This window comes from Copadichromis virginalis, linkage group LG8, assembly GCF_057382275.1.
Source record: "Copadichromis virginalis isolate Kocher_CV1m ecotype Utaka linkage group LG8, C_Virginalis_male_GT1.1, whole genome shotgun sequence".
Classification (NCBI taxonomy): domain Eukaryota; kingdom Metazoa; phylum Chordata; class Actinopteri; order Cichliformes; family Cichlidae; genus Copadichromis; species Copadichromis virginalis.
Genome location: NC_140625.1, coordinates 18,099,261 through 18,112,963, shown reverse-complemented (window position 1 = coordinate 18,112,963; position 13,703 = coordinate 18,099,261). Strand labels below are relative to the sequence as shown.

At 38.8% G+C, this 13,703-nt stretch overlaps 2 protein-coding genes across 2 annotated transcripts; one reads left to right on the top strand and one right to left on the bottom strand.

Annotated features, from left to right (window-relative positions):
- The first annotated feature begins 202 nt into the window (after window positions 1–202).
- Window positions 203–10,431, top strand: cep55l (centrosomal protein 55 like). Its single transcript, XM_085466280.1, has 12 exons — window positions 203–290; window positions 812–1,031; window positions 1,155–1,262; window positions 2,097–2,252; window positions 5,731–5,784; window positions 5,939–6,083; window positions 6,451–6,596; window positions 6,913–7,106; window positions 7,392–7,515; window positions 7,839–7,910; window positions 8,230–8,355; window positions 8,501–10,431. Exons 2-12 carry the CDS (start codon window positions 843–845, stop codon window positions 8,711–8,713), a joined length of 1,527 nt encoding a protein of 508 aa, XP_085322406.1. The 5' UTR covers window positions 203–290; window positions 812–842; the 3' UTR covers window positions 8,714–10,431.
- Window positions 10,432–11,090: 659 nt separating this feature from the next.
- Window positions 11,091–13,621, bottom strand: rbp4 (retinol binding protein 4, plasma). The gene is made up of 6 exons (XM_085466279.1): window positions 13,539–13,621; window positions 13,154–13,256; window positions 12,907–13,043; window positions 12,689–12,795; window positions 11,925–12,137; window positions 11,091–11,672 (listed from the first exon to the last, which is right to left on the bottom strand). The coding sequence occupies exons 2-6, from the start codon at window positions 13,253–13,255 to the stop codon at window positions 11,635–11,637; spliced, it is 597 nt and encodes a 198-aa protein (XP_085322405.1). The 5' UTR covers window position 13,256; window positions 13,539–13,621; the 3' UTR covers window positions 11,091–11,634.
- Between the last annotated feature and the right edge of the window lie 82 nt (window positions 13,622–13,703).

Genomic DNA, 13,703 nt, shown 5'->3' with positions numbered 1-13,703 from the left:
TTCCAAACTGGTTAGACTTCTGAGGGTTCTAGTATGTAAATGCATGACATTAAATAAATAGCGTTTCAAATTACCTTTACAGAGATTATTTTGCCCCCCGTTGAACCGCCCAACACTTCACTATCCGGGATATCCAAGGCTACATAAGCATGCGCACCGCGGCGCACGTCACGGGTGTGACGTCAACGCGCTCCAATTCAAACTTCAGGAAACGAAAGTGTCGTTTTAAAACGGTCTCGCCACAAAACAGACGATATTTAGTGGATAACTTCCGTCTCCGTGTTCTCTTTGTAAGTATTAAATATTTTCTTTGGTTGTGTGTGCATGCCTATAGCGTTTGTTTTCAACACTACATGTACGACAGAAAAAATAATATTACGTTAATTTGTGTTTGCTAGCTACCATTGACATGCGCACGAGAATTGGTAGAGCTGTCATGTTTTTATTTTATTTTTCTCATGTTTAATTAGCATGAAAGGATTTTCTTTTCCTGGCACTATGTAAGGTAAATGTGAGGAATTAAACCTATTTCAATAAATGAAATTTGGAAAAAAAAAATGTAGGAAATTTTGATGTTCATTGAAAGCACGACGGGTGTGTCGATTTTGACTCAACTTGCTTTTGTAAAATGTATTATTAATAGTCAGTTCCACTTCTGTCTCTGTTTTTCATTTCGCTGTGTTCTTAGCTGAGGGTGTGTTTTGAGCTGCTCTTCACTTGGAGTGCTTGCACGAAATTCTTTGATTGAAATTAAACTGCGTACCTTCTGGTGGATTCAACACCAGCACAGTCACTTTACTTTTCTTCCCAGAGCACTGCACTTAGTAACAACAGAAGCAGCCATGACATCTAAAAGTGCCAAAGAGACCATAGTTGCCAAGTTGGGTTTCAAATCCAGCAGCTCTGGCTCCAAGGCTGAGGCAGAGCTGGAAAAAGTCAAGAAAGAAAATGTTCACCTGAGAAAAAAGATTGATGACCTGGCCAAACGGCACATCAAACCGCCTGATGCGGACAAAAGCAAGCTGCTGGAGGTAAAAAGGAAATCTTGGCTTTCTCAGTAACATTAAGCACCTGTAGCACTTCCTTGTTTTTTATATATATATATATATATATATATATATGTGTGTGTGTGTGTGTAATATTGGTTGTTTCAGAGGATTCTTTCCCTTGAGACCTTGAGAGAGAGGAACAACCAGCAGTTGCTGGTGAAAGAGCAGGAGCTGGAAACTCTGAGACAGCAGCTGTCAGCTAAAGGAGGAGAGGTACACACAACACCTCTCTACAGAAATACACAGTTAAAAATCACATATACAGTCGACTCTTATAGCTCTATCCATCAAGAAGTCCTCTGTGAACGTGGTCAGATAGTTGGACACTTTTCTGCTCAGAGTGACAAGATAGACTTGCAGCTGTATCTTTGAAAGTACTCGACTTTTCAAGATATGTTGCATTCGTGGCATTGTATTGGTGGCATATGTATTGCTAGCAGCAGACAACTGTCAAAAAGAGAGAGGAAAAAAACTGTACTAGAATTCCAGTAAGCTGCCACAAAAACAGTTGGGGGGAAATGGCTTCTATCTCATCTTGACAGCAGCTCAGCAAAGTGAAGTTTTGACGACTAACAGAAACGGCATACTAACACATGGTGTTATGAGCTGTTCACTTGACTCATAAGCTATCTGTCTGCAGTGGGTCTTTTTGCGTGGATTAACATTCAAAACAAGTTACTGCTATGCTGTAGACTTTGCTCTTGTCTATTTTTGAAGTTTTGTTGGAGTTTAATTTGGGCTAGCTGGAAACATGGAAATGACACACTCTGACAAATAGAATATCAATATTTTATGTAACCCAGACATTAATCACATTTGCCTTGCGGTTGTTAACCTTCATTAAGAAATGCACCAGTAAAAGAAAGAAAGAAATTGGAGCTGCTGTGTGGATCAGCCAGCTGTGCTATGTTAGTTGTGTGAAGGGGATAATTGCCTGGAAAACACAAACCATCCCTGCTTGAAGAGAATTGTGTTGTTTTGGCTACAGGTTGTTTTGGAGGCTAGTCAAGTTGTTGTTTGCTTCGTGTTGTTTTGTGTGCATTTCAGGTGGTGGCGTCGCTGCAAGCCCAGCTGGAGCAGCGGAGGAAAGAAGCAGAGCAGAGAGACACGTTGTTCCAGAGTTTGTCACAAGAGACGGAGAATCTGAAAAACAAGCTGGTCACTGTTTCTGCCCGATGTCAGACTCTGGAAACTCAGGTGGCGGTAGGTTGATATTATAACCTCTGATTTTATTAGCCAGGGTCAGTGTCTCATTTTACAAACGGCCAGTTGCCTTACTAATCTGTACTCTACTCTAGTTGTTTTTTATATCTATTACTACAGTGGTATTCGTTTTATTACACTGATAAGTGCATACCACTGTCCCCTAAGGTAAGTCTTTGCAATGCTCAGAGAAGCTGTTAAAAAAAACCACAATTTAGTTTTGCAAAATTAGATCTGAGCAAATAACAAGACTTTGGAGGGACAAGACCAAATGCACAGCGCCACATTTGGTGAAAACCAAACGTATCAGCACCAACTCCTCATATCAGCTGTCAAGCATGGTGATAGAGGAGTGATGATTTGGGCTTGTTTTGTAGTCACAGAGCCTGGGCGCTTTGCAGTGATCGAATTGACCATCTGTCTGACAGTTAAAGCTTGGCCTAAATTGGCTTACGCAGAAGAACAATAGTCCCAAATCTGCAACAGAATAGCTAAGAAAGAAAGGAATCAGTGTGTTGAAATCACATAAAGTTCAGATACAATGATGTAAGAGACTGATAAAGTTGTGCAGAAAGCAATTACTTCAATCTTTTGCTGTTAAATGTGGTTTTACAAGCTACTCAATCGCAAGTTCTATTCAGTTTTTCCCACACAGTGTTTCTACAGTTTGGCTTCCTTTTTGTTAAAAAAATACACGGTGTAAATCACATCTTGTTTTTTTTATCTGAGGCTTTTTAAAAATGTAGAACTTGAAAAGAACCTGACTTTTTTTTTAAATTGTCTTAATTTGTAAAACCCAACATGCACTTTCTTTTTTACCGTGACTGCATTTATGAGTACGCCTGGGCTAGCACAAATCATTTTATTTGAGTGTGAAGAAAAAGGGAAAACTTGAGGAAAAAGTTGCGCCCTCTTTTTGGCAGAAATCACAAAGGAACAGAGTTGCTTGAGTAGTTATATCCCTTCCTCTGACAGCAAATTTTCCCCCTGGTCTCGGATTAAATCCTGCAACAGCTTTCTGTCCTCTGCCTCCCATTCTAATATCCTCCTCTGATTTATTTTTTTCCCTTCTTCTGTATCTATAGTGCTGATGCAGTAGAGCTATTTCTTTTGTTTTGTAACAATCTGGTCAAATTAAATTCAGCTTTAGCTGTTGCTTGACTTGTGTTACAAAACTGGAGGCTGACTAAAAGTAAAATATGTGTAATATTTGCTCATGATAAGGCTTTTGTTTTGATCTGAGGTTGATGCACCTTAGACTTTCATTTTCATTTTTTTCCCTCACATTTCACCAGGAGCTTTTTCTCTTCTTTTATTTATTTATTTTTCTTCAATAACTACTTCATGAGATGAAGTTTGTTTGAAAATCCAAGTGCAGCTGTTTATTTGTCCATTAGGTGGCACTGTGTGACCTCCAATTATATTCTTCATCATCTGACATTAGCTGCAGCAGATTTAATAATTTGTTTTAATGAAAGTCTCACATTACACGTTGCTTATAATGAAAATGTTTTTCCCTTTGTCTTCTTTGCCAACTATTAACACCCCTGGTAGCATCACAGCCGTTACAATAGTGTCATGAAAGACAAAATAGCATCTTTGTTCAAATAGCACTTTGACTAAAGCATCAAATGATTCATATTCAGCAGTGTGAGAGCCTTCAGTGGGTCTGCAGGTGCCACTTCCCTTGTCACTGTAGGCTCTTAAATGTAGCCCTTTGATGCTTTGAGTGCAGCTGGTCCTGCTGCCCATCAGGATTCCTCTTGGCTTCTGAAGAGGCTTTGGTGGCAAAAATCACAAGTAGGGACTTGAGGAAGACTCAGTCATGTCATACCTCCCTTTATGGACAAAAGTACCTTTCTAGAGATGGGGGTGCTGAAGCCCTGCTCATAGTACTACAAATGTAAAAATCAATTCAGCCTGTGTTTTAAATGGAGTTCACCCGCAGTATATTTTATCAAACTCCTGCCGTTTTAATCATAATCCGTTACACACACACACACACACACACACACACACACACACACACACACACAGAAAACATTATTCAGTGATGTACAAAACAGCACTATCACAAAATTTATTTTTTTTATCTCCTTGCTCTCCATTGTGGGTCAAATATTACTCAAAATCAAAAGTAGTTTTCTGTTTCTTTTTTTACAAGAAGCCCAGAGATTTCTTATTTCTTTCTTCTTCTTTTTTCCTTTTTTGTTACTCATGAAGGTCGCAAGAAGAGTTGTAATGCTGGTTGAATGTAAATGCTCTTAGATTGTTTTTATACTGTTTCAAGTCTAACTTGAGTCCAAGGCTGGAAAGCATTACAGTGCAATACTTGAGTTACTTGATATGTGGGAGGAGTAGTTGGTACTTGTTGCCTTTGTAGTCTTTTCATGCAGAGCTTTATGGGGTTTTTTTTTTTTTAATCTTATGTCTTAATATCTTCAAGGTTATGTTTTTGTTTTTTTTACAGCAATACTCTCCACTTCGTTTAGCAGGTTTTAAATTACTACATATAATCTGACCACGCCACCTATTTCTCTTCTTCTTGAATTTGGAAAAGTTGTTAGTGGGCATAGTTTATGGGCTGCACATTCAAATCCATCACGTTCCTCGCAGAGCTTTAGCACAGAGATGATCATTTAGATGCAAACTCCAACATCTCTGTGAAGGTTTTATAGGATCTGCTGGTGGGATCGGCCATGTAGGCATCAGAGTTAGGGTGACAGAATTGGGAGATGACTGTGTCTCTAGCGATGAATAGAATTTGCACCAGATTTGATAGCCTCGTCTCTCATAGTCTATTAAAACCAGTGCTTGTGCTGATAACTATCGATAGTGTTTTTCTTTTCATTCTCATTTAGAAGATGGAAAAACCTAAACCCGCTACACCTTTGTTGTCTCAACCTTGTATAACCTGAAGTTTTTAGTGTGTGAGTATTTGCCCTTGAAGCTGGATAAACTGAATAACACAAATGCAGCACATACAACTCAGCTGACCTGCAGTACTATAAAACCAGAGGATGCTCTGAGAGTGCCTCCTTCTGTTTTCCCTTTGCACGCTGCAATTCTCCACCAAGTTTCATTGTCTTCGGTTTTTGTGCGATCTCCTGGCAAATGGACAGACAAACAAGCTACAATCATCACGTGATTTGGTTCTTGTATTGCTGGAGGAATGACAGGGTCTCTTTGTTTTCCGAGAGCTTTGGCTGCCTTGAATTGAGCCCCCTTTTTTAAAAAAAAAATTCAGCTTTAAGACTCTGCTATGTCCAGAACAATTATAGTAAAAGGAAAGCACAGGTGCAGACAGCAGCTCCACAGCTCGGATGCATATTGGATAGACCTTTTATCATTAGGATTTGCTAATACAAATGAAACCCAATCTTTTCTTAATGAAAGTATTAACATTTTTATGATGGCTAGATCAGATGTAAGTGTTGATGCCAACTCGAGTGAACCTAAAGACGTTTTCTCTTTTCAGAATGGACAGGCACCTGCTGCAAACCTCGTAATGATACAAGATCAACTGAAAGATGTGAGTCCAGCAAGATGATGTTCACCTATTTGTAACCGTATCATGTATATCCTGCTACCGAATGATGTGCTCATGAATTTGAGCAGCTGAAAAGTTCACATATCGTGTATAGGATGCAGTTTGTCATTGTAGGCTGTGCCTCTCTCCCTACCAGGCTCTGGAGAAGAACCAGCAGTGGCTGGTGTACGACCAGCAGAGAGAGGCCTATGTGCAGTCTGTCCTGGCCCGTACTTTAGAGCTGGAGCAGCAGCTGGCTCAGGCAAAGGAGCAACAAACCAAACAAGAGGCCAGTCCAGAGGGTAGGAAGTGTGGGGGGGAACTGAATTGGCTTTGCTCACTATTCCTTTATTATTCACAACAATCATACAGTAAATGGAAAACTTTCTTTTGGCCTAACAAGCAGCTTTTTTTGAGACACGTGGCATGGAAAGTGAAAGGGGCAAGCCAGGAAAATGAATGTACTTTTTGTTTTTTAAGTTAAATAAAATGCAGCAACAGGCTTTGAATTAGAAAATGATTTAATGGGTAATAATGTCAGAATAAAAATGTGTTCAAATCCAGTAGCGGTCAGGATTGAGCTTTCCATACAGCTTTCACAAAGATAATCCTAACATTTTCACTGCAAATAATGTTTCTTCATTTGCTTACTAACACTTCTTGTCTCAGCTCCTGCCAACTTGGCAGATCCAGAAAAGGAATCTCAGCTGAAAAGCCAATATGACCACTTGGTGTCTGGGATGCAGAAAGACCTGGAGAGCCAAAAAGAGCAGGTTACCAGAGCCAGACAGGAGCTCGGTGTCCATCGGGAGCAGGTAAATGCCAAACAGATTTCATGTAATCACCATTTACTCATTTTGATTAACAACTTTGCCAGCTTGCTCCCCTTTCTTTATATATTCTCCATGTTGTGGCTTGTGCTGCTCATGCTGATAATACTTTCAGTCTCTATCAAACAATGTGCAAATTCACTGAAATTCACATCTATTTAAAAGAAAGCAACTGGGCTAGTTTCACTAAGCATTTCTTGAATTCAGATGTCTTTGTAATTGAGCTAAAGCGTTCCTTTAAAGAATGAAGAAGGCGAAATATATAAAATATCCTACAATTTGGCTTGTCCGCACCTGGTAGGCCTTGAAAGCTCAGGCTGAGCTGCACTCTCAGCGGGAGCAGGTCACCAGGGTTCAGGAGGAGATGTTGGCACTGCAGAAGAAGTACGACGACAAGTGCAGCGAGCTGTCGTCCTTACTGAGGAAGTACAAAGACAAGTGCAAAGAGCTGGAGGAGGCCAAGATGGATCTTCAGGCAGAGCGACTTAGCAACAGGTAAAGAAAGTCCTAGCACCTAACTAAAGCAGATGTGGCCAAACTAAAAGTTAAATGGGACACTTCCTTTGAATAAACAGTTGGTTGGTTTATTTATGGATTCCAACTGGCTTTGCAACTTATGCAAAGTACTTTACAAGCCCAGGTTCTTGAATACAGAGGGGTGACACTGAAGAGCCCTTAAGAATCCACACATAGTGACTGTTAATGGCTTTAACTGCTGCTAAGTACTACAAATATGAATATTGTTGATACTTTTATGGAATAAATAAACCATTCATCCAGACATGCAGTCTGTGAGGAGAGAAAGGTGTCGTCTGAGCGTGCAGACAGAATGAGGGTGGAACTGGAGACTATGGATATCAGATTGGAGGAGGAGAAGAAGAGATCTGCTGAGCTTCTGTTGCAGGTGAGATTCCCATTCAGTGATTTGTATCCTTTAGTCAGTATTCAGTAATATTTACTTATTTATCAAAGTTTTTCTTTCAAAACATTTGTAATGCATAAAAAAGTCTGCATTTATAGGGTTGCATATAAAATGGAAAGACCTCATCCGTTAGCAATTATATTTAATAAGTAAAGTGCAAGAGCACAATAGATGTACCAGCATATTTAAATAAAATACAGCTCCAGGGTTATCTGAAAAGAAAAGAACTGAATGATAGCATGTGTGTTACTCTTTAATGGTGCTATACAAGTGTGTTTGCCTTGCCTTGATCATGTGCTTCACAGGTAAATATGCTGCAGAAGTCCGTCCTGAGCCAGAAGGAAGAGCAGAGAAGAATTGCAGCACTGGAGCAACAGGTAACACTCTGTGTTTATATGTTACCCAAATTGTTCCTATTAATAGAAGTCTTTGTTTTGTAATTGAGTGGCTGGATTTATTAAAACAAATATATAATCACTAGGAACTGTGAGAAGTCAAAAAAACTGAGATCAGTAATTACTGATTGCACAACCTTAATGTTCACCACCCACTTATGAGTGGAAATTCTGTCAGCACGGCCCTTCTGGGTAGTATGTGATGTGGAGTTGTAACAGTTTTGAGCTGTGTTTTTTAAGAGTTGCAATCCAAACCGTTCCCACTTGTCTCTACTTCCTGTTTATTTCTGCCCCTCCTAAGATCCAACTCTCTGCCAAGGACTTTGAGAATGAAAAAATTGATCGTCAGAGCATGCAGCACCAGTTACATAAGGTGCTGAAGGAACTTCGCAAGGCCCGTGATCAGATTGCAAAGCTGGAATCTGCTGTAAGTGTTAGACTTTAATAATGGGGAAGAAATGTGATGGCTCTTGTTGAACACTGGCATGCAAGACTTCAGTCCCATTTTTTGTATCCAATTAAAGCACCAGGGCTTCTGCTAAATGAATGTATTGTCATGTTTTGTGTTTCAGAAGCAGCCAAATGCTCGCTTTTCAGAGCCCAGCTCGTATAATAGCCTCGAGTTTGAGCGTCTCACTATTGAAAACCCTCTTGGCCCTACATCCCCATCTAAAGTCACCAACCTCCTGGACGAGAGTTTCCTGGAGTGCCCAAAGTGTCGGGCCCCTTATCCCACCAGTCGTCACAGGGAGCTGCTGACTCACATCGATTACTGCTTTGCGTAAGCTAACACATCAGCATAGATGAGTGATTCTCAGTGTGCATGTCCGGACCTCCGCTTACTCAAAGGGGTAAAAACAAACACAAGATCACTCTACAAGATTTCTGATTCATTCAGGAAATTTGTGTTTTTGAATCTAGGTAAAATAAAACAATGAACAGGCAGTTTTAGACACTGACTCTACAAACATAGCACTGATAACAGAGTATAAGATATTTCTTGAAGTCACTGGAGACCACTTGCATTCGATCCTGTTCTTTTATCGCAAAGTTAGAAATACCGCCTTAATGATCATTTAACATAAATGTATAAAATATTCATTTATGTAAGAAATCATGGGACATATTGTGCATTATTTTCCAAGAATGATGGGGTCTACGGTGTCCATTAAAAAATGATTTTTAAATTTATTTTATAACAGTATTTTGGCTTTTTTACTCTGTTTTTTTTTTTTTTTTTTCTCATTCAATATCCAAACAGGTGCGATACTTGAATGCTTGTGTAGATACGTTTTTTTTTTTTTTAAATAGAAGGGATTTGCAGGATACTCTTAACATGCAAATCGCTCGAACATGTACTTCAGCTCTTTTTGCCATTAGAAAATCACCAAACATCTTCTTATTTACAGTTTTTTAAAAAAAAAAAAAAAAAAAAAAAACTTTAATACTCCATCCATATAGTTACATCTGGGGTCTCTGTTTAGATTTTGCTGTTTGTTAAACTCTTGGTGAATCAGTGTTGTTTTGGTGTGTAAATGTGTGTGTGTGTGTGTGTGTGTGTGTGTGTGTGTGTGTGTATATCACAGTATTTATTCTTGTTTTTGTTTTTAATTGGTGAACTACTGTCTCTTTTCAGTGATTTAGTTTTATTTTGCTTCAGTGTGTATCACCAGACAATGTTTTGCTTTTGTAATGGCCTTCTTTCTATCGAGGGACTATTGTTTATGTTATTTTGCATAAAAGTTTACAAGCCTGTCTAATATACTCCACTGATGAAACGGCTAAACACACACTTTCTAAACTCCTCTTCTTTTCCCTCCATCATCATCGGCAGCAGTAGTCATGTTTCTTTTTGCCTGGCTTTATGCGAAAGTGTTATGTTACCTAATTAGCCATGTGTTTTCGGTTATGTCAGTGATGTTTGTGCAATTGCTAAAGCATTTCTCTGTTTAACGTGTAAACAGCTGTGTAAAGTATCCCAAACCATGACCAAGTTTTTATTTGCCTGAACTGAACCAGACTTAAAATGTACAGCAGTCGGGAGCTTATCTAGTCACATGTGGGTGGTTGTCCCTGTATTCTTTCCTGTTCAAGTGAAGCTCACTTCCATCTCCACCTTGACTTTTCAAGCCTGCGGCCATTTAAAGCTGGAATTAGATTGCATGAGTTAATTCCTTGTACTAAACTATTTAAGGCAGGGATTACCAAAGGTCCTCCCGGTAGGGGGGAAAAAGAGGTTAAGGTGTCTATTCTCGCAGCCTTGGCAGTGTGACCAGTTGACATGAAACGAACACTGCTGTGCATCTTATATGTGGTTGTTTTTATTTGGGCTAGCTCTCATAGAAGATCCAAGAGTCCAACTTTTATCAATAAGTTTACCTGTTTTTTGTTTTTTTGTTTTAAACCTGATTTATTTCAATCATGTACACCAAAGTAGTTTTGCCATGATCTGTACTGTACTGTACAAAAAATGTGCAATAAAGATGTAAATCTCTTCCCAGCACATCTTCCCCTGTTTAATTTTTCTTTCTTCTATTTAGTTGTTGATATTTTGGAGGGGTTCATATCAATCTATACAACAAGATCAGTTGTTTTCCAGGCAAACTTTAACCTATGCAAATGTCAGCTAGCATGTTGCTATTTTGCATGTACAGTGTTCACAAAGCTTATCGGCTAAAGCAGGGATTCTTGTGTTATTTCTTTTTATGGCAACTTCACTTGCAGAAGCATAAAGAAGTTCACACCCCATGCTTACTAATTTAGCAATTCGTACCCATTTACAAAAAAAAAAAAAAAAAAAGATGGTAGCATCATTTTCTTGTTTTCCACAAAAATCATATTAAATAAACTGATGTTCACCACTGATCAGAATGTGCAGTATGTGTAAATTATAAATATATTTTCCCACTTTTCCATGCTAGTTGCTTAACAAACATATAAGAAGCCATAGCTAGAAGCTTAATTTGTACCATTGTGTTTTTCCCCTTTTGCTTTGTTTTCTTGTAGCGCAATTATAAAAGATTTAAAAAAGCAAAAAATTCTACTTGGCTGTACTTTTGATGTGTTTTGTCTGACAGAATCCAAAAGCAACGACACGAATTCATTATTTGTGATCCAGGAACGTAGATAAATATTTAAAGGGCAATAAAGAATGAAGTGAGCCACAGTGGTATGAATGTTTTATTTCAAAAACTGGATCAAGAAGCAAACGTCATATGAAGAAGAAACAACTTAACTGCTCTTTTATGACCCTATAAATATATAGCACATGAGCTAATGTGTATCTGTGTATGTATAGTTAAAAAACTATCTCCTCGAGGACTACAAGATACTGTGCATTCATTAGAACACTGAACCAGTGTTTTCTTTATAATAAACATAGTGGTTCTTACCCAGAGCTGCAGTACTGCTAAAAATCCAGGTTAACAGATAATTGTTTGTCACATTGAGAGAGAGCTGATTGGCTGATTGCATAATTCTGTCATTCTGATTGTTTGTTTGTTTTAATGGTACTCATGAGGGAATATAGGAAGAGAACAATAACAACCATCTTTCCTTTTAATTTGAGATTGCAGCTATATAAATGTGGCTGTTCATAGTTCAATTTTGGTTCATTTTTAAAGAAGAATGTGCTGCTTTTTTATAATAGAGATGGAGACAGAAGAGGTGACTAAGCAGTGGGATTCAATCCAAGATCAGCAAAGTGTCACTGTGGGTCAAGAGATGTGCCACTCTCACAGAAGCCTGCAACACAAGGGAGATAAGTAGCATTATTAACTATATGGTAGCTTAAACATCTTTATCTCCTGCATGCATTAGTACTGAGCATTTTATTTTCCTATATTTCTGAAAATATTGGCAATATAGGCCGGGCAGACACTGACCACAAGAATTTTCACCTTTTAATTTAGTCAATTATTCACTTGGTCTTTTACCCTATTGAATGACGGACTGATAAAAGCCACAGATCAAAGAATCAAAGCATAGTCAACTCACCGGTGTGTGCAACCCGTCTGTATTTACCCAACAGACAGAGGTCTGTCTTCTTCTGGAGGACAACTGGCTGGTCTTCTGGCCTTAGGCCAGTTGAGTGACGAGAGAATATGAAGGAGTACCCATCTAGGCAAGTGCCATCAGCGTCCACTAGTCTGCAGGAGTAGTGGACTGCGTAGTTGTCATAGTCAGTGTCAATAACCCAGTGGTCATCATCTAAGAGCACGGAGAGTGTGGAGGAGAGGTTACTTTTGCAAAACCATTCATTTACAAATTTTCAACTTACATACTGAGAAAAACAAAAAACAACAAAGAAAGTATGAAGCCAAAATAACAGAAAAAAATATATATATATATGTATATTTTTTCACTTAAAAAAACATTAAAGTAATATTAATAATACAGCTGTTTGATCCAGTGGTGGATACTGATGTTTTAGTGATTGCATCCCGTGTCTAAAATTATTACTTAACCTCCTTTTTCTTTAATAACACAGTAAATACATAGTCATACCCCCTGACGTTAAAATTGAACTCAACAAAACACTATTCATTTTCCAGTGTCCGGGGTCACGAATTAAGTGCAGCAGTTGATAATTATGTTATATTATCAGTTGGCTTAAGGTCAAAACCCCCTTGGTGGTGACTATCAAGTAACAATTACAGTGTCTGGTCGTTCATTGTTGAAAGGATTTCTTTTTAAAGTCTGAACAAAGACAAATTTGATTCAACATGAAAGTTAAAGGTGCTTTTCACTTCATAACTTACTTCCTGTCTGCAAGTAGGATGCAGCTCCCCAATACTTCATCTTAAACTTTGCAGGGTCAGCAGTCTCCTCGAATGTGGCAAACATGTGGGCACACATCTCCCAGTTGCTAGAGGTCAAACAGAGAGAATAAGTCATTACAAAAAATGCGAGACAAAAAAAATCTCATATTGCAAATTGCACACGTTCAAAGCAAAAGCCTCCACAGAACAGAGCCTACTTGAGGATGATGACTCTGCCTTGGGCGGTGGCAGTCATTTTGCCATCTTCTTCAATATTTATCTGGGCTATGACGTTATCAAGCAAGAACAGGCCTTCTGGATCCTTCTTCCCTACAGCATACCATGTCCCTGCATACTACGAGTAGAAGAACACATTAAAGAAAAATCACGGTGGAATAGTACTACTCAGAAATTATGTAAAACATTTTTTTTAAATAACAACGTAGTTAATATTTTTCAACTCACCCTAGTTTTGTCGAAATTCTGCATGACGTTGATGTTGGCTACCTGGCAGTCCTGTGCCCAGGACAGTGCCAGGAGAGAGAGGGCTACAACGTACCGAAGCATTCTACCTCCGAGGAAAGAAGAAGAGAAAGAAGGCACAGACCACAGACAGTTAGAGAAAAAAAGGAGGCATAATGGAGAACAACAACAGAAATACAGACATGCACACTGCACTGCAAGTCCTCAAGACGAGCAGAATGTGATGAAACTCCAAAAAGTACTTCCACAGGGCTACAATAGTGTTTAAAAAATAAAACCAATACCAGAAAAAATGATATATCTTTAAATATTTGACTGAAAATGTAAAAGCAAAACCCCCCAAAAAACAATCCATGTGAGTGTGTACCTTGATACCACAAAGACTCCAAAGAAATCCTCTGATTTTCAGTCTGGACTGGCCTTAAATACAGCTGGCCAGTATTACATAATAACTTCTGGAGACCCAGAGCGCCCCTGCTTTCCCCACAGCGAGTTTGCCTTCCATTGGACAAACATTTACATAACCGCAGAC